The 18,480-nt window shown below is 38.3% G+C and overlaps 1 protein-coding gene across 2 annotated transcripts in view; it reads left to right on the forward strand.

The window, feature by feature from the left end:
- Positions 1-18,480, forward strand: part of MAGI2 (membrane associated guanylate kinase, WW and PDZ domain containing 2) — a 699,256-nt gene that overhangs the window by 543,011 nt on the left and 137,765 nt on the right. For both annotated transcript variants that reach the window (XM_030238194.2, XM_030238195.2), the window contains exons 7-9: positions 580-637; positions 7,444-7,565; positions 8,994-9,176. In XM_030238194.2, the coding sequence (XP_030094054.1) occupies positions 580-637; positions 7,444-7,565; positions 8,994-9,176 (363 nt within the window). The remainder of the gene's footprint in view (positions 1-579; positions 638-7,443; positions 7,566-8,993; positions 9,177-18,480) is intronic.

Here is an 18,480-nt window from a genome sequence, read left to right on the forward strand (position 1 = left end):
CCAGAGGATGCTACAATATCTTGTTTTGGTTTGTACTTTCATCTACTGTTCTGTGCTCCTGTGTTCCTTATATATAACTTCCCTTTGGAACAGGATGCCATTGGAGATTGTGGAATTGCTGTCCCAGTAAGAAGAATAATGCAAACATTTCAGCGTACTAACTGTACTTATATGGCAGGAGACAAACTCTTTTCATTCCTTCTAGACCAACTTTTCCAGGATTCCTAAGAAAAAAAGCTCAAAAATCAAATTCATTTTTTGTGTGTTTTATTAATGAAAATAGAATGCCCTCACTTCCTCTGTCAGTGATGTCACACAAGATGTGCTACAATTGTTGGCTGGAACAATAAAGAAGTTCAACAAAAATGTGTTGCTCTAGAAGCTAAGAGTTGGTTGTACATGCAAATTTCCAAGCTACTACTACTTGTGGCTGCCACGGGGTGTGTTCATGGTTTGGCTTTGCTAAATAATTTCACTATTATTTCCCTCAACACCCAGCAAAGATCCACAATTTTGTTAGTAGAAGTCTTTGCATTCTGTACTGTATATACTGAGAGGGATTAACTCTTTGTTTTTCAGAGCTTCCATATGGCTGGGAGAAAATTGATGATCCCATTTATGGCACTTATTATGTTGAGTAAGTTCCTAAGTTCAATATTAAGTTGCTATTAATATGTCATGACCTAATACTGGTATCCTCTACTGCAATGCTCAGCCTGGCAAGGAATGGGTACAATTACTTGTTAAACTAAGGGTATACCAGGAATTCTCAGTCATAAAGGCAGTTAATATATCCAGATATTATCAAGGTGTCCCAAATCAGTGACTCAGGCATTCAGTCACTCTCTTTAAGCAGGGTCTGGTTTCATGGTACCATTCCAGCTGACACTTGTACAAAGAACATATCAATTAAAGAGACATTGCATTTTCTATCTAAGCTTTGGATATCCAGCAAGGTATAAATCTTGTTAATCAATGAATAGAGCAAAGCATAATCATTTTAGTTCAGTTAAAATCTTTTTCTGGGTAGTCCTCACTTGCTGCAAATCAGGTGTTTATACTGGTTGTACCACAAGTCAGGTTTTTTATACACTTCATATAAAATTTTATATTTTATTTTGTATTTAAAAGTGCAACTGAAAACAATATAAATTCTATTTTCATAGCACAATCCTTGGTTTAATTTTCTTCAGATTCTGTTTTAGTTATGAAACAAGAAAAAAGCTTCTTTCTCTGTGCAAAGGCCAAAAAAAAAGCTTTTGTTTGAAGTAATGGTAGAATCTGGCCAGTTTGTACATAAAATAAGTAAATCTGAAAGATTATTTCCTCTGTTTCTTAACTTAACATAGTGAATGAGACTTACGAGAAATGAATCTAGATTCAGATTGTGATGCCTGTTTGGAAGGGGTCTACTTTCACTCTGCCCTCTACAGATAATGTGCAATTGAGGAGACAGAAAACCACTCCTGTCACTGTGCAGATAGCACTTGGGAGGTTGAGAAACAACTATCCATTAGTTCCTTTTTTTAAACAAGAGAGATCTTTAGAGACTATTGCCCCTGACCTAAAATTTCATTTCAGATCTTGACACTCAAGCAGTATATTTATCTAGTTGTTTCATAGAAAATAGAAAATTTCCTTTATGTCTCACATTTTTCCCTTGGTCTCTTGAATCCATACCAGCACACTGACTGCAGAATTGCCCTGGACAGGTATTGGAGATGCAGTCCAGGCTTCAGGATATGCTGCTGTTATGCAAGGGTCCAGGTGTGCAGGGAGATCAAAAAATCTGGTGGTCTAGATGTAAGATGTCCCTTTCTTACCTGCTGTCACAGCAGCAGCTTTTGAATGGCCATGCATGTTGCCCAGCCTTCTACAAAGCAAACAATCAACAGAAAATGGTGTTTGTTCACTGCTCTGCTGATTCCTTCTGTCCTATTCTCCAAATGCCAGAGCACCTGCTCTCCTTCTTTGTTCCCAGCTTGCTTCCTGCCCCCAGGTGAAAGAGGCAACAGCTCCATCTACTTTGCTGCTCAGCTCAAGCCACCTCAGTCAGTCCAGACTGAAGCAAAAGGATAAATTTTGAAGTCCCTACATAATACCATTAAATTAGTCCCCCTGGTGATGCCTGAGTTCTTTTATGATGTCCCCAGGTAGGTAGGGGCTGCAGTTCTCGTCTCATTTTGTACTTAACCCCTGCCAAAAATTTCTGCACGTGCACTTATGCAGCTGCTGGGTGTAATAAAGCTTCTGCCCCAGTGGTTTTTAGTGTATTTTGGGGTGGAACAGGTGTTGTGCAATTTCTGTGCAGTAATCTCTTAGTGAGACTCCCTTTGTTGGTGCAGCCTGAGGCATTCTGGCACCAGCAAGGCTCACACTCCACTGCAGTCAGAAAAGGAACAAGTATTAATCTGCATTTCATGTCCAACCACAGGTAAACAGATGCAAGGCACCAGGCCCAGATGTTATTGTGCAATTACATATTTTAAGGCTGTTAGAGCCAAATTTATTAATCCTACCACAGATAAGATTTGTGGACAGATACATCAAACCTACTGCAGTCTCTGAGGTTTTTAGAAGTGGAATGGATGCTCATGGAGTGGCATTAAAACTGCAGCCCTGCTAAATTCACATGGAGTTTTATAGTCAGTAAAATGTAGCTGTAGTTTAATTTGCTGTCTGAGCTCAATAAGTTTGAAACAAAGATTGCTTTCCATTTTTCCTGCTACAATATATAACAGTCACAGCTTTTTTATTACCAGTACTCAACAGATGAGTTCATTTTTAACTAGATAAAATCAGATGAAATAAACTGTCTTAATTTTGTCATAAAAGTAGGTAAATTATGAGAAGCAAGATTACAAACTTCTACATATTTAGGTCCAGTCCAAGTTTACATGCAGGCCTACAAAATCCTCATAAATGAAGGGTTTGTACTCTCCTCACTGAGATGCTTGTATCCCATGGGAAACTTGTACAGTTGAGCAATGAGGCAGACAGACTCCCTTTCACCTTAAAAGGAGCAGCCATGTTCAGATTAAATATTCTGAGACCAGAGAAAAAGCTAAAAAATAAAACAAACTAAAACAAAGACACTCAAACCTCTTGCTAGTCGAGTTACTAAAAATGAATCACAACCTATTTGCAAATTCTGTTAAAAAAAAGTCTCCAGTATAACTACCTCTCTTAATCATGCATTAGCATAGGTGTGAGAAAATATTATAATTTTATTTGCCTTTTTATGCAGGCCCAGGGTTCATTTGTAAAGTGTAGACATTTGACATAAATGAGAAGTGTTTGCTACATGTTTGTTAACTTTCATGCTATCTGGTCTTAATTTGTAAACTAAGAACTAACAGCACTGAGCTGTGCAGAACTATGGAGAGAAAGTGGTCATTAGTGTGCACTGAGTCTTTCAGGATTCTAATTGGCAAAATATTGTTTTTTTCTTTAAGGATGACTAACTACAACACAGAGCTCAATTTTCAGACATGGGCTCTTTAATAAAACAGTTAAATTAGCCATGCAGGTATTTATCCTAGAAAAAAATACCTCCTTTATTTACAACTTCTGACAATTCTCTGCTCAAATAGAAAGTTATCTCAGGTCTTTTTGTCATTATAACATGTTATCAACTGAAAAATGAGAATATAAAGAGTAGATAGGCACTAACAAGTTTTACATTAGAATATCCATTTTGTAGACATTTTGATCCCCAGAATTACTTTGTTGGGTAATAGCCATTGGGTAATGGGTAATTTCAAATGCTATAGGCAAAAACTGCAAAAAACCCCATCTCCTACATGAAAGTAGTTAAAAAAAGGAGATAGGTTAAAATCCTTCTACTGATGCTCATGCTCTGACCTGCTACCATTTTGTCAGAGCTCAGTGCCTTGACCATCAACTAAAGTCTGCAAATTAGGCCCTACAGCCCACAAACCTCCTAATGATGTGTTTCAGCTGTCTTAAGTGCATCTAACCTGAAACTCCTGACAAAACAACCTAGCCTGGCCCCACTGACTGCTGAGAGGGCAGAACTGTGTCTGTGTTTTATAGACTGGCTGGTGGTGGTGGTACCTCCCCATCACACAGAGACAGTATTTTGACATCACAGGAAAACTTAGCTCAAAAAAAAAGAAATCCTACCTCTAAAGGTGTGTGTCCCCAGTTGAGATACAGAGAGATAACAGGGGCAAGCAGCACCAGCCACTCCTTCTTTTCTGCACAGCCACAGTGGCACTAGAATAAATTAGTTGGATTAGGTATTGGATTAGGATTTTTGATTTAATATATATTGTATAAAATAAAGGAAGAAAAATTAAGTTAAAACTGTTTATTGAATTAGATCCTATGAGCAATAAGCAATATATTTTGGCTACCATCCAAAATCTGTTTTAACCACAAAAGCACTTACTTGTAACCATCTCTAAAACACATTTGTCTTGTTTTATGAAGGCCTAGGCTAGTAATAAATATTGTGTATGCTGTTGAAGTAGCTAGATGAAAAGCTAGAATGTCCTTTCAAGAGAATTACTTAGTTTAATAACTTCTTTCTCAAGTAAACTCATCAGGAGCACTTTTTCTGATTTAGCCAAGAAGCTGTATAGCACTTAAAATTGCATAAAAGAGATATGTTTAATGTAACATCAGTACAATATTACTGACTGTTAAAAATTACTAATTATAAATATAACTTTCTTTTCTTTGAGTCCTCTTGGACACAATATTTCATGCAGTTTTTGGGTTTTTTTAATTAGTTGGAAATTTCACATTGTGCTTTGGAGATGGCACACCAAAAGCAGTCAAAATATGATAATAAATTGGATCTTAAAATTATCAAAGTTGCACCAACAACATGAGGTGCTTCAAGAACCTGTTAGCCTTCCTATCTGATAGGATGAAATGTCTTTTTCAGCTGTTATTAAATATATTTTTGTTTAAATGGACCAAACCACAACTTAAACTCTACCTAGAAACTGTAGGTAGGCAGTAGAATTAATCTTTCTTGAGCCATGAGCACAGATTAGCTAAAATCCCAACTTCTCTTATATCACAGAGCCACATATAAGTTAAATCTTGGGTCTGCAGGGGCCCTCCTGCAGCTCTGACGTGTGCCCTGCAACTGCAACGTGACACTAAGCATAATGCAAGTTCCTGAATGAAGATTGGAGTGTGATCCTGGATATCCATTACATCTGCATGATACGGCACAAAAGCCATGGGAAATCTCTGCTCTTGGGGAGGGCAGCTGGAGAGCAGGGCAGGATAATTTAGAGCCCCTTAAGTAAGAGATGATCTCTATGTTAAACAACTAACCCACGTGTATAGCAACCCTGGTTTAAACCTTATCAAATGCCAACATAAAACAAGCTAGGTATTGTACTCCATACCTCCTACTGGAAGCTGCTTTCTAACTTCACACTTCCCTTGTGAGAAGCCTACAGACTTCAAGTCTGAAATCCTGGCATCTTTAATACACTCTAGTATTTACTTCCAATGTATTCATAAAATGCAATTATATATCAGAATTAATTCTGCTTGAATAAAGAGCTAAAACTCCTTTGATCTTCTATAATGGAATGCTCCATTTCACTGGTCTTCTTGTAAAACCTTTCATAGAGATTCATTTCATTTGATCATGGGTGCTCAGAACTTTATGTAGTATTTGAGTTTCATCACTGTCTTGTGTAAAGGCAAAAGCAGTATTTCCTTTAAAACATGGAAATGCATCAAATGATAAACCCATCACATATTTACTTTTTTCATGCTTATGTTAGTAGTTCACAATTACCTTTTTTAAATGTACATAACTCTTGCTTTCTCCATTTTTAACTAGTGAAGTTTTTCTCCCTTTATCATAAGTTTCTAGGTTTTGCAATAGAATAAGGTGCTGAGGACCCTGACAATTACTAGAAATAACAGAAAGCAAAACTCAAGGAAAGGAATAACTACAATCTTAAACAGCCTGTCTGCAGAATGGAAGGAAATGAGAGGGACTTTCTCTGTCTGCAGCATAGACCACTGAAAGCTATTAACAAAAATTTTAAAGTATGAGAGTAAGCTAGCAGCCCCTTGAATGAGTTATAGCCACAAGAACAAAGTAGCAACTTAAGGATTTATCACATTTACTTCATCTCATTAAATCAAATATTCTTTCACATGACTGAAAGTCTTTTCATTTCATTAGCACTGGCCACCAAATCCTATTTTGCAAGTGTATTGCACTCCCATGGGACTTGCTGCCTTTCCTCTACCTCACTTCCAAATTGCAATTCCACTTATCTTCTTTGAAGCTATGGTAAAATCAAAATCTCAAAGGACCTGAAAAGTGCTTGATGTGGCACAAAAGGTCATTGCAATGTAAAAAAAGACCCTTTTAGGATCTTAGTGCTGTGAAAGTTACCAGGTAACCTGTACAAGTGCTTAAAGCCATGATTGGGATTGGATTTTCAGAAGACCTCAGTAGATGGTTACCCAGTGAGAACAAATAAGGAGTGACAAAAGCCTGCCCTTCTGTACATACGTATTTGATTCCCCAGAGCAGTGTTGGAAGCACAAGCCCCTTCTCTTTGTTGAGATTTTATTGTGATTCTATCTTACAGCTATGTTCCATGCAGCCTACTACATTGTTTTGCCTTCTTCGGAAAACATGCAAAACATATCCCAGGACAGGATTGAAGGATAGCTCAGCAATTGACAAAATGTGTCCTTTAAAGAATTAAAATCAAGGATATGGTGACAGTAGTAGTAAAGATCATAGTCCTAAACACAATGCAGAAAAATAATGGTGTCATGCCAGAGATGGACTTAATGACCTGTAGTAGGAAATGTAAAACATCAAGAAAAAATGTATGTACTAACTTTTCTTATATTTCATATATGATCTGTGTAGTTCTAAACTGCCATCTAATTTAGTTTCTGCATCTGATTTTTTCTGTGCAGCTGAGCAGATAGACACCATAGTACTAAAAAGGAATAATCTTCAATTTATTACCCATTAGATTTATTTGTAAATTACCATCATAAAAGCACTCTGTTGTCTAGGCTTTTTTTTTTTCTGTAAGTGAGTAAATCCACTTACAACTAATTGATAATAATGCATAAAACTGGTTGAGATCCTTTGAAGCATACACTGAACAGTGGTCATGCTGAAGACATGAAAAACTGTTGCTGTAGCATGTTTCAGCAGTGCTGCTGTTTAATATGTGGTCCCATAGATCAAAACCATTTTTATGTAGCAGATTTAGCATATTGAAGTGATACAGGGTGCAGCTCAGTGCCATTCATTACACAGGGCACTGTTTGTATATGCTCATCCCCAACATAATTGTGTGGAATGCAAGGGACACGCTCAGGCCCACTGGGGCCTACAGCACCCTACTGTGAAAACTATCATTTCACCCAACGGAGCCCAGTTTTTAATCAAAACCAATTTTTTTCCAGCCACATAAATAGAAGAACTCAATTTGAAAACCCTGTCCTAGAAGCAAAAAGGAAGCTACAGCAGCATAACATGCCCAACGCAGAACTTGGAACAAAGCCTATGCAGGCCCAAGGTTTCCGAGGTACAGTACCACGTCAGCTGTCTTGGTTAAGATGAAAGATCCTGCTCTCCTGTTTATGTGACAATGATTTTGTCATAGTCTGATTAAAGGAGTAGTGTTGCCAATGCTCAAAATATTATCACCTATATCTTAGCAATTTTCTCCCTTAAATGTCTGGGTTCCAATAGTTGCAGGATTCACCAGCCAACTAAAACTTTCAGAGGTGCAGAGAAAAAAAACAGAAAAGTTGAATCTAGTGTTTCCTAAAGGCTAAGAAATTGAAAGCACAACAAGAATCCCAAAGTAATTTTCTAAATAAAATCATAAATTCTGTTCCTCGCAATGTACAACTCTCTCTTGAGCACCCAAGGTTGGCAACATTGAAATACTTAATTGTACTTTCTCTAAATTACTCTTAATTGATGTTTGGTATGTTTCTAAGCTAGCTCATCTAGCGAGCATCAATTAAGTTAAAAGCCTCAAGCACAGTGTTATAGAAGTTTACAGGGATGCAGCCACTTGGTAACACCAAAATTAATGCGCTCAAAAGGAGCTGTATAAGCATCAAGCAGTACTGGTATCGACAAATGAGCTTCAAAGTGAGGTTATAGTCAGAGAGTGAGGCTTGTTCTCCTTTGTAACAGTAGAGAGCTCCTCATCAACCTTACCCAGACCCAAATTTGCCCGCCTGCGCCCCGCTCCCAGGAGGTCCCGCAGTGTGAGCGACCTGTCGCAGGGCCGGCGCCAGCCCGCCGGGGCCGGCGCGCTGTACGGTAGGTCCAGCTGCACGCCAGCCCTGGGGCCAGCTGGGCTCACCAATCTGCACCTTCCCCAACCCTCCCTCACCCACTGCAGCATGGGACAGCAGCACGGGGACCCCGGCACCCAGAGCGCACCCCGAGGCACGCGGAGAGGGGACACGGAGTTTGCACAGCAGTCATGTGTGTCACTTGTTGGATGCCTAAACCCCGTGTGTTTGGAGAGAAAAGCTCGTCTAGAATTTACCTCTTCTGGGTAAAAAATGGAATGAGACATTCACAGGGGATGTTTTCCTCACTGTGGCTGGGAGGGAAATTATGAGAAATGTATTACTTTGTAGAAAAAGCTGAATTTATAGGTTAGGAAAGAGGTTTTAAAATTACCTCACAGATCATTTTTATTGTTGAGATTATTTTAGCTACGCAATAGCCACTTCCAAATGGATTTCTAATATCAAAGGATATTTGTAGCTTTTCATTTATGGCTGATCTGCCATAGATAAGAAATATGTTTTAAGCTTTGTATTAGTACAAGAACCCACAAATATTTTTCCTGGAATGCTGCACTCTTTTATTTCCTTGCCTTTGATACACTGCCACTTGGTGTCAGCCAATATTGTTATGTGCTGTCCCTGCTGTGTTGTGAATAGATCAGAACTTTTGTCTTTCTTGTCTGTGTTGACTGATGTAGAAAAACCACTCTTCACCCGTGATGCATCGCAGCTGAAGGGGACTTTCCTCAGCACAACTCTTAAGAAAAGCAACATGGGTTTTGGATTTACCATCATTGGTGGGGACGAGCCGGATGAGTTTCTCCAGGTGAAGAGTGTAATTCCTGATGGGCCTGCAGCACAAGATGGGAAAATGGAAACAGGTAATTATGAAAGTTCATCTGTTCTTTTATGTGAGAAATAGATTTCTGAGTCTCACTCTCTCCATGAATACATACATTTTCCATATGACTTTCTGTGTTAATATGTAGAAAAGGTAAGTTTCTTAGTAAAAATTTCTTCCTAATAAGTGCCAAGTAGATATTTTTCCTATTTCACAATATTTTAAGGGACAAAAGATCTCTGCATTTCCCTACATAAAAATGGGTTATGGTTTATAGACTGTTTACTTAAGGGAAGTCTACATGGAAAGAAAAAAGAGAGCACAGACTACTAAGTGCAAATTTATTTCTTTAGAAAGGATGGTTTTGCAAAATAATCAGTTGAGTCTCATCCAATACTGTTCTCATTAGAACATCATAACAAGAGTTTTCAGTGTGGCATATGGACACACAGACATTTGTGTCCTATTTAAAAAAGAATCTGTGAAAACTCATGAAATAAAAGAAACTTCTGAAGAGATTGAAAGCTGCTCTGAAGATCTGGACTACCACTGCAAGCATTTTCATGTTCATAGATTGATAAAGATTGCAAACCACTGAAGGATCTGAAAGATCACATCAGGTCTATGTATGGATGAAACTTTTGGAGGAAGATGAATTCCATTTCCAAGCAGTTGTTATCTTCATTAGGAAAAGACAGTCAGAGAATAATAGAATTATTTCAGTTGGCAGGGACCTTCAGTCACTAGCCCCCTGCTTAAAATAAGGCTAACTTTGTGCTTGGATCAGGTTTCTCAGGGTTTTGAGAACATTTTGTTAAGACACAGGTTCCACAGCCTCTGTGGATTCCTGTCCCAGTGTTTCTCAACTCTCATGGTGAAGACTTTTGCCCAGAATTTGTGGATGCCTCATTCCTGAAAGTTTTGAAGGCCAGGTTGGACAGGGCCCTGAGCAACCTGTTCTGGTGGGTGGCAAGGGAGGTAGATGATCTTGAAAGTCCCTTTCAACACAAACCATTCTATTGTTCTATGATTTTTGTTCTTTAGGTCCAATGGGCTTTCCATGAGTACAGCTGGCTACCAGGGACTGTGTTACTGTGTTTATGCAGCCCTGTACCATCTCTCCCCATCATAATTTATTCACGTGTATAATTTATCCTTCCATTTCTCACCAAGACATTGAAATAAAGAAATGCTAGTATGGAATTGTTGTTGCCACTGTAGAAAATCCATTTCATGGTGTCCAGAGTCACTATGAAGATAATTGTCTAAATGTTGATAGCAGACCCATGTGGATGGGTCACATCAGCAGAGGAAGATCCTTTTAGTGTGGTACAGTGCAGGGAGCAGACACAGAAACACATGCAGGCACAAATGATACAAGTGGACTAGTCTGAAGTGATTTTTCTGGAAATTTCATTTCATCTTGTCTTTTTTTGTAGTTTTTGGTTTGTTTTGTTTTTTTTTTATCAGAGTCACATTCGTATGTCAGAATAAATCACCCTGGATTCTAGTTTATTTTGTTGAACTCTCCAGGACTCACCAACCAGGAAGTGTAAAGGTTATAAAAAGTATTATCTAAAGAAACCCAAACAGGATTTGTTTCAAAACTTATATTCTAGCTGGCATGATGGTTCTAATGCCAAAGAGATAAACAGAAAATTTATATGAAGAAAAAAAAAATGTAAGAAAGAAGTAGAATATAGAATTTTGTACTCAGATATAGTTACTTGCTAATCCCTCTGAAGTGCGGGTTGGTTATTAGTGAAATTGGTCATATGGAGTAATTTTCTCTGGAAAACAGGGTATCCTTTCAACTTACTTGAATTTTTATGCTGAAATTGAATATGGGTTTCACAACACTGTTGATGGTCATTATTGTAGTCATGGATTGTGCTGAGAACATGTAAGAAAAATTTTAGCCTCAAATATCTTTGTTTTTAAGAAGAGTGACAGATCCTGATATAAAGTAACTGGAGAATCTCAGACTAATGATTGTGACATCTAACATTGGTTCTATGAATAAAGTAATTTTAAAATATGTTAATGGAAAACTGGAAAAATATATTTAAGTTCAGAATGTTTATAAAAGCATTGTTCAGCAAAGTCCTTGCATTTCCTGATATCAAATCCTTTTCACATTTCCTGAATTAGAGTTTCTCTCCCTCTTGAGCTATTGTACAATATAATCAACTGAAGATATGAAAGCCTCCCAGGTTCCATCAATAGCTTTTTGTTCAAAAAGGTGTTAGAATCTTACTTTGGAAAACTACTTGAAATTACATCTGTTTCTTTTTATTTGTTAGTTAGGCATCACTGGATATCACTGGATAATGAATAGAGCTTTTAAAATATTTTATTTATTCTTTTGATACTGTGTGTCATTGTTCAATTTATGTGCACTCCATATATGATCAGAGTCATGGGAAGCTTTGGTTGTAGATCAAAACATCATACTGTGGCAGTAGGGCATTATAGTAGAAAGTCTGAGGTGATCTGTGAAGCAACCTGAGTGTAAGGAATAACCACAGCACTGGTGCACCCAGCTCTAATATGATTCTGGACCCTGTCCCTTGACAGCTGATACTATTTTTTGGCTAAGTGGTTATTAAAATCTTTATACTTCAGACCTGCATCAGATCTGGGGGAGATAAAGAAGAAAAGCACCATCTCATTTATGTTACCTAAACTTTGACCACAAGCTGAAGACACTGAAGCTGTACTTCAAGCTAATTGTTAAAGAAACAAGCTCATAGAAAACTACTTTGGTTTATTCCTCCACCCAAAATCTAATGTAGGGGTCAGAGACAAATGCTGTTCAAAGAGTCTATGTAAGACATTGTCACCCTTAAATGTAAACATAGCAACACAGTTTGATCTGAAGGTTTCAAAATGGAGTAATTTTGGTTTTCATCCTTTGGAACGTAGAGCCATAGAGTGGCTGGGGTTGGAAAGTGACTACAAGATCATCCAGTCCCACCTCCCGTACCAGAAACAGGTGAACCTTCCACTAAACCTGGTGGAATTCCAGTGTGACCACACAGCTTCATATCATCTGCAAGCTTGTTGAGGGTACACTCAATCCCTGTGTCCAAATCACCAACAAAGATGTTAAATTGTGCATGTCCCACTACTGACCCCTGAGGAGCACTGCTGAAAGCCTGGAAGCCTCTGGGAACACAGAAGCAGCTGCCTGACAGTGACTTGGCATTGCTGTGAAACAAAGCGATGAGGCAAACCGAGTGCACTGAGATGCAACAAGAGATGTCTGAGGTCCTGACAAGCTATCAGAACCCCTAGGTGCCCAGTGCTGGGCACTAAGAGGTATTTATATTTGTCCTAGACCCACAATAAACCTCTCAAGCAGACTCAGAGGAACCACGTCTTAGTGGATGAGTCAAAAACAACCGAAATTGCATTCCTGATCCCATTTGCCAGATGTTTCAGAATTTGTAGGGGCTATTATGCCCGCATGTAAATCTAGCATCTGTGTGCTAATGGTTGTTAATAATCCTGAAAATGCCTTTCTAGGACATGTTTTAGCATTTGGAGCTCAATCAAGCTGCTGGATATGAACATTACATTCCACAGCATCCCTGACTATATCAGGACAACCTAGGAGCTGATACCACATTCTTTTCTGGGAGGTTACATTGCTTTGTCTTGTCTGAGGCCTCATGCAGCCAACAGAAAACTGTCTGTATTTAAGATGCTCCTGCATTTGATTAAAATGCTGATAAAAGACTGCATCTACATGAGAAGGTTTTTATACAGGGAGTGATTTTGACTGGCTGCTGTTCTAAGGCAAACAAAGATTTAGGCCTGCGGCTGAGTCAGACAAAAGCTCAAGCTGCAGAGGCAAAGACTCTCCTACAAGTCTCAAGGTTATTCAATGGACTGGATAAACCGAAACCCTCCCACATAATCAAGCTTGGGGAAAGATTCTCACTTTCCCCATTTCAGCAAGCTCCATTTCCTTTGGTGAAAATTTCCAGGAAACAGCTCAAAGATGTGATGCAAAAGTGGTTCTTGGAGTCTGGGGATGACCCTTCTGACTGATGAATATCTTTGGTCACTGCAGGTTGAACTTTCCAGAGGCATAAATCTGTTGGGAAATGTCATAGCTCAACAGTGTGAATCAAGAATGGGGAAATACATTCTTTCATTTCATCTGCCAAGTATGCACTTGGCCAGCTTTAAGATGCTAAATCATCTGTAAACAATGCAAACTTGGACTTTTTTAGATGTTGTTCTCTCAGGAATGGTAGATTTTCTATATTAGTTGATCTATTCTAGAGATAGAAACTCATAAATTAAAGATAAGGTTCAGCTAACAGATATACTTGCCTACAATTCAAATGTCTACACCTACCAAATAAGCAGACATCCATTACTTTTGTATGACTGTAATAGGATGAGGCCTAGAGAAAAAAGCTAGAGATTGGCCCCACATCTACCACTCAGAATTTCTACTGCACCTTAGAGATCTCCAAAGGGAATGAGTTGCTAGAAATGCTGGAAGGAGTGACCCATTGCCTTGCTTCTGTCCATGGACATATGTCAAGACCCATAACAATATTCTGCATATGATGAATTTTTAAAGAAGCTGAAGTTACTTTTAATGTAAGAAAATTGGAGAAACCACACTTGTTGTTCTACAAAACCATTAATGTTATTATTTAAGTGAATAAGAGCAAACCCAAAGCCATTATCAGGTGGTTGAGCCTATAATGTCAGTAGGCTTAGGAAATAATTATCTTGTTTCATTAATGCATATTTTTTCACAGTAACGCTTATATCTTACAACCTTTATAAAAAGTGGAGTACTCAAGACAGAAGGAATTGGGGACATCTACAAAAGCAGGCATTTTTACAAGTTCAAACAGATGCTTAATTCTGTTCCCTGTTTATCCATTGTCAGATTATGTGAACAAACCATCATCTCACCTAATGTGAGCTCAGCTGAGATGCAAGCTCTCTAGTTTGAGCAACAGAAAAGATTAACTATGTACCCACAAAGAATGACTTCAATCCAAAGAATCAAATATGTTAACATTAAAATCTATGTTTGGGCAGTCATTTGGAAATGTTAATAATTTCAGACCATCACTCAGTGTATCATGACCACACACCACATTACCTATAGTCATTTCCAGACTGGTCATGTCTTTCTGAAGTGCTATCAGTCAAAACTCAACCAATAATCTTCTCTTTTACAACATTCCTTTTCCTCAGTAGCCAACTGTTTACCACCATCTCAAGAGGTGCACTGGCCAGGAGCTGGGCACATAGATGTGAGGCTTGATTTCCACAGTGCCTAAAGATGGCTGAAGTTTAGTTCTCTCACCTGCCTGACACCTTCTCATCCAGTGGCTCCAGGAAAACTGGCTCCCAAAGTTAAGGCATGGTGTTAGGAAAATGAGAAGCTGTGCTACTAGTGGGACCACTGAGGAAGGACTATCTTTTCATTGGTCTTATGCATCTCCAGGCAAAAACCTCTTTTAATATGCTCCAAGGCCTCATGAAGTGTCAGTCTTGCAGCTGCAAGTTGATGCCAGGTGAGGCAGGACTGTGAGAACAGAGCAGCACATATAAAACCAGCTTGTATTATCTCTTTCCCTCACTTCCCCTGCTTTATTCAGAAGATGGGATATTTCACCTGATGTTTTAGTCAAGCTGGTGCTGCACATCTCTCTCTGTCTCCATTTGTGGCTAATCATCCCATGGAGTTCAGAGAAAGAAAATTACCTGTTTGGAAAGTAACTATCAGCAATAACAGAAATTACTTCAGGCATTGTGGAGAATGATTTATCCCACGCACATTAGGCCAGTTGGTGTGAATTTGTATTATATTCACTGCTTGTATTCCAGCATCCTCCAGGCTGGTGATGAAATGGTGCAAAGCACAGCTGAAGCACTATATTTGCATCAGGTACAACCAAAACTGATAGTCCCTTCCACCAGCAGTGCTGGTTACATTCTCTTGTTTGTGAGACATATGAAGAGTAGCTGTTTGTTAAAATCTCAGCCTTTGCAGGCTAAAATCTCAGGTTTTGCAGTACCAGCCGTCTTTCATTTCACAAGTTAATTTGGCTTTTTAAACCAAGGCAATTATGAGTGTCTGGAGAGTGGAACCACAAAGTAAGTGCTGTGGTCTCTGCACCAGACATGAGGACAGAGTTAACAGATGCCCTGCTAGCTCGTAGCTGAGATGAACTGATATCACCTTTTGGTTTTTTGGGTTTTTTTTTGTTTTGCAGTACACAGCATCCCATTTAATTTAATCCACTTTATATCTCTCACCATAAAAACTTGCACATCACATAACTAGTGTGAAAACGAACTAGTGCAAGAGGTGTAGAGTTAAAATTAACCCTGTTTTAACAATCTTTCAGTTTGCTAGTCATCAAAATTTTATTCTGAGTCTCTAAGTAACCAGAATTCTTTAACTCAAAACTCTTAATTTTTTTTTTTGTTGTTTAAAGGGGACTAAATCTGAATATTTTCTTAAATTTTACAGGGGAGATCTTCTGTTCCCCTGTCACAGAGGAAAGTGCTGCAGTATGACAACATTATATTTAAGGGGTTTCAAGCACAAAGCAAAGGAAAAAAAATGCCAGTTTAACTATTTATTTGATACCATATATTAAGACTCAATTTAGCTGGGGAAAGGGATATGACAGGTGGTTTTAAATGTGTGATGGTGACAGTAAAACTAATACTTGCATCTTATGAATATTAATAGCAATTAAGAGACTCATTTTCAGTCCCCTATTCTTTCAAATTTGAAGGCAGGCAATTCACTGAGCACTGCATGCAAATAGAAAGACAAGAAGGTAGTACTTAGGTTGCTAGAAATCTTTCATACTTGTGTTCTTTCTTCTAAGAATAATTTTTCATTGTATTTTTTTGTGTTTCTATGGCTTTCAGATAACTTGAGACAGTAGTCACATTAATATCTGTAAATGTTTCCTTATGTTGACTAAAGGACTAGGAAAGGTATCTACCTTTGTCTCAAAGTTACTGAATTTTAATCTCCATGAGATTCTCATTTTAGTGTCTTCTTCATATTTTTCTTCTTTTGATATTCACTATATTATGAGGTACTCACTGAATAATAACCAGGACAGGGACAAGCCTAGACTAAAAAAAGTATCCATATTTTGTATACCATACACTATTGCTGTCTACATCTGAGGTCTTTGTGTGCACCTTGTCAGATTTTTCAGTTGTCTGGTGTGATATTCAATATCCTTGTGCTCTCTTGAGTTGCAAAAAATCCATTTGGCACTATCTGTTCTGCCTGATAGGGATTTAGAGCTTGAGCCTGTGCTGCCCCTCTGAGCTACTGAGTATTTGTTAAGTAGTGCCTACAAACAGACATTCCTCCAGCTAAGAGAGCTTTTGATGCTTTTTAGCCCTGTCATTTGTCTATTCCTTGAAGTCTTCAATTAAAATCCTGATGCAAACTGAAAGAGTAATTGTAGCAGAGCATCTAAGTTGGATTTCAAAATGCTTCTGAAAATGGACAGTGTGTTGTTTAAGTCACAGGAACAATTAAAAAACAATCTTAGGAACTCCTTGTGTCCAGATCACACGCTGTTCTCACTTCATGAGATGACTCTGGGCTCCCATTATTAGTACAAATGGAACTCAGTGGTCCCTGACTCCGTCTTGGGGTTTAGCCCCAAAGTCTGCCATAACACAGACATTTTGGGAATCTTCTATCTCATATTTTACATTTGGTGCCTGAACTCTAGGTGGTTCAGAGCAGGGCACTAAGGAAGATAGATTCCCAAGAAGGGTGGCGGTAGGGAGGAGAAGGGAGGTAACTGACTCTACCAATATGTGGGTGCAATTCAGCTGCATAGACATAGGAGTTCAGTGCCTTTAAGAGTTCCAGGGATCCCAGCTGGCCTCCACCTGCCTTCCCAGGCAGCATTCTCTTGTAAGTCCTGTGTGGTACCTGAAAGTCACATACAAATATCTCAAGTGGCAAAGGCTGTGACAAATCACATTAGACACCTACTTAAACAACCTCATTCCTCCTTCAGCAAGGAGTCTTTTTATAGACTCCTTTGGTTTTCCTTATCATCTATTAGACCAAGCAGTGATTGATTGATTAATTACAGTAATAATAATCCTTTTCTGACAATTTTGAGGATGTTTGTTTCCCCTAGCCTAATTCAAAACTCACATGTGTGGTTTTATGAATGCTTTAAAAAGGCAATAAAAACCCTTTTTAAATGAATAGGCTTAATTCTCTCTAACTGTTGAAACAACAACATTATAAGAAGTTTGATGATTGAGTTCAACAATATACAGGGGATTATAAATTCATTTCCATCTCCAGCACTTACAATACTTTACTGCATATTGGTACCCATAAAGAATATGCCAATATCAGGATTGAATATTGTATATGTAACTTGTTTTCTTTCCTATGGTGACTTTTCTTCAAAATTCAATTTGGAGTCACTTTTTTTTTGAAGTCCACACACTACACAGAAATTAAGAAAGAATCTAAAAAGAACACCAATTTTCATTTTGCTTTGATAACATCCATATTTATACACAGGAAACAGCTCACAATACTCGTGGTTTATGGCACTTACTTAATTTTGAAAGAAATTCACATTTGTTGACAGTACATTTTGATCTGACCCAAGAATGACAATGTGTCCTTGTTACTTGTAACAGCAAAATACTGGACATGTAAATAGGTGAAATTCTGGGTTACAAAAGTGTGCCACATGATCTTCTGCAGGAGAGAGTATATGAGCAGGTCTGCTTATGTGTGGTAAGTGTTTTCTAATATTTAAGCCATTAGAGCAACTCTTCCAAAACCATCTATAGAAAGCTGAAGATATTTGATTAGAGGTGGCTGAGGTCTGAACATGCCCAGCCATGCCAGATTCCACATGTACAGCACTTACTGCCTTTTATCCAGCTGTTTCACCTTTGAACAGATTCTGCCTTCAGTTATGTTTGTGTTTAACCCAGAAACCAATGATGAAGTAATTTGATGGGAAGAGAGGGTGTGAGGGAAATATGATCTATGATAATATAAAAATTTTCTCTTATGGACAAATGCAACACAAGCTGTAAACACAAGGCACACACACCCTGTCTAACCTAAGACACTGGCCGGTCTCTTCTAGAAAGAGTAAATGGAGACATTCTGGTGCTCAAAGGTGCTATATCTTTAGCAGAAAATGAGATCATACAGAAATCAAGAAATATGGTGAAGTAAAATGTGAAAGAGTAAAGAGAAAAGCAAAAAGATCATTTGGACACAAATTATTCGAGTATGTCCAGTCTCATATTCTTACTAATTCAAGGTCTGA

The sequence above is a fragment of the Serinus canaria genome, chromosome 1A, assembly GCF_022539315.1.
Source record: "Serinus canaria isolate serCan28SL12 chromosome 1A, serCan2020, whole genome shotgun sequence".
Classification (NCBI taxonomy): domain Eukaryota; kingdom Metazoa; phylum Chordata; class Aves; order Passeriformes; family Fringillidae; genus Serinus; species Serinus canaria.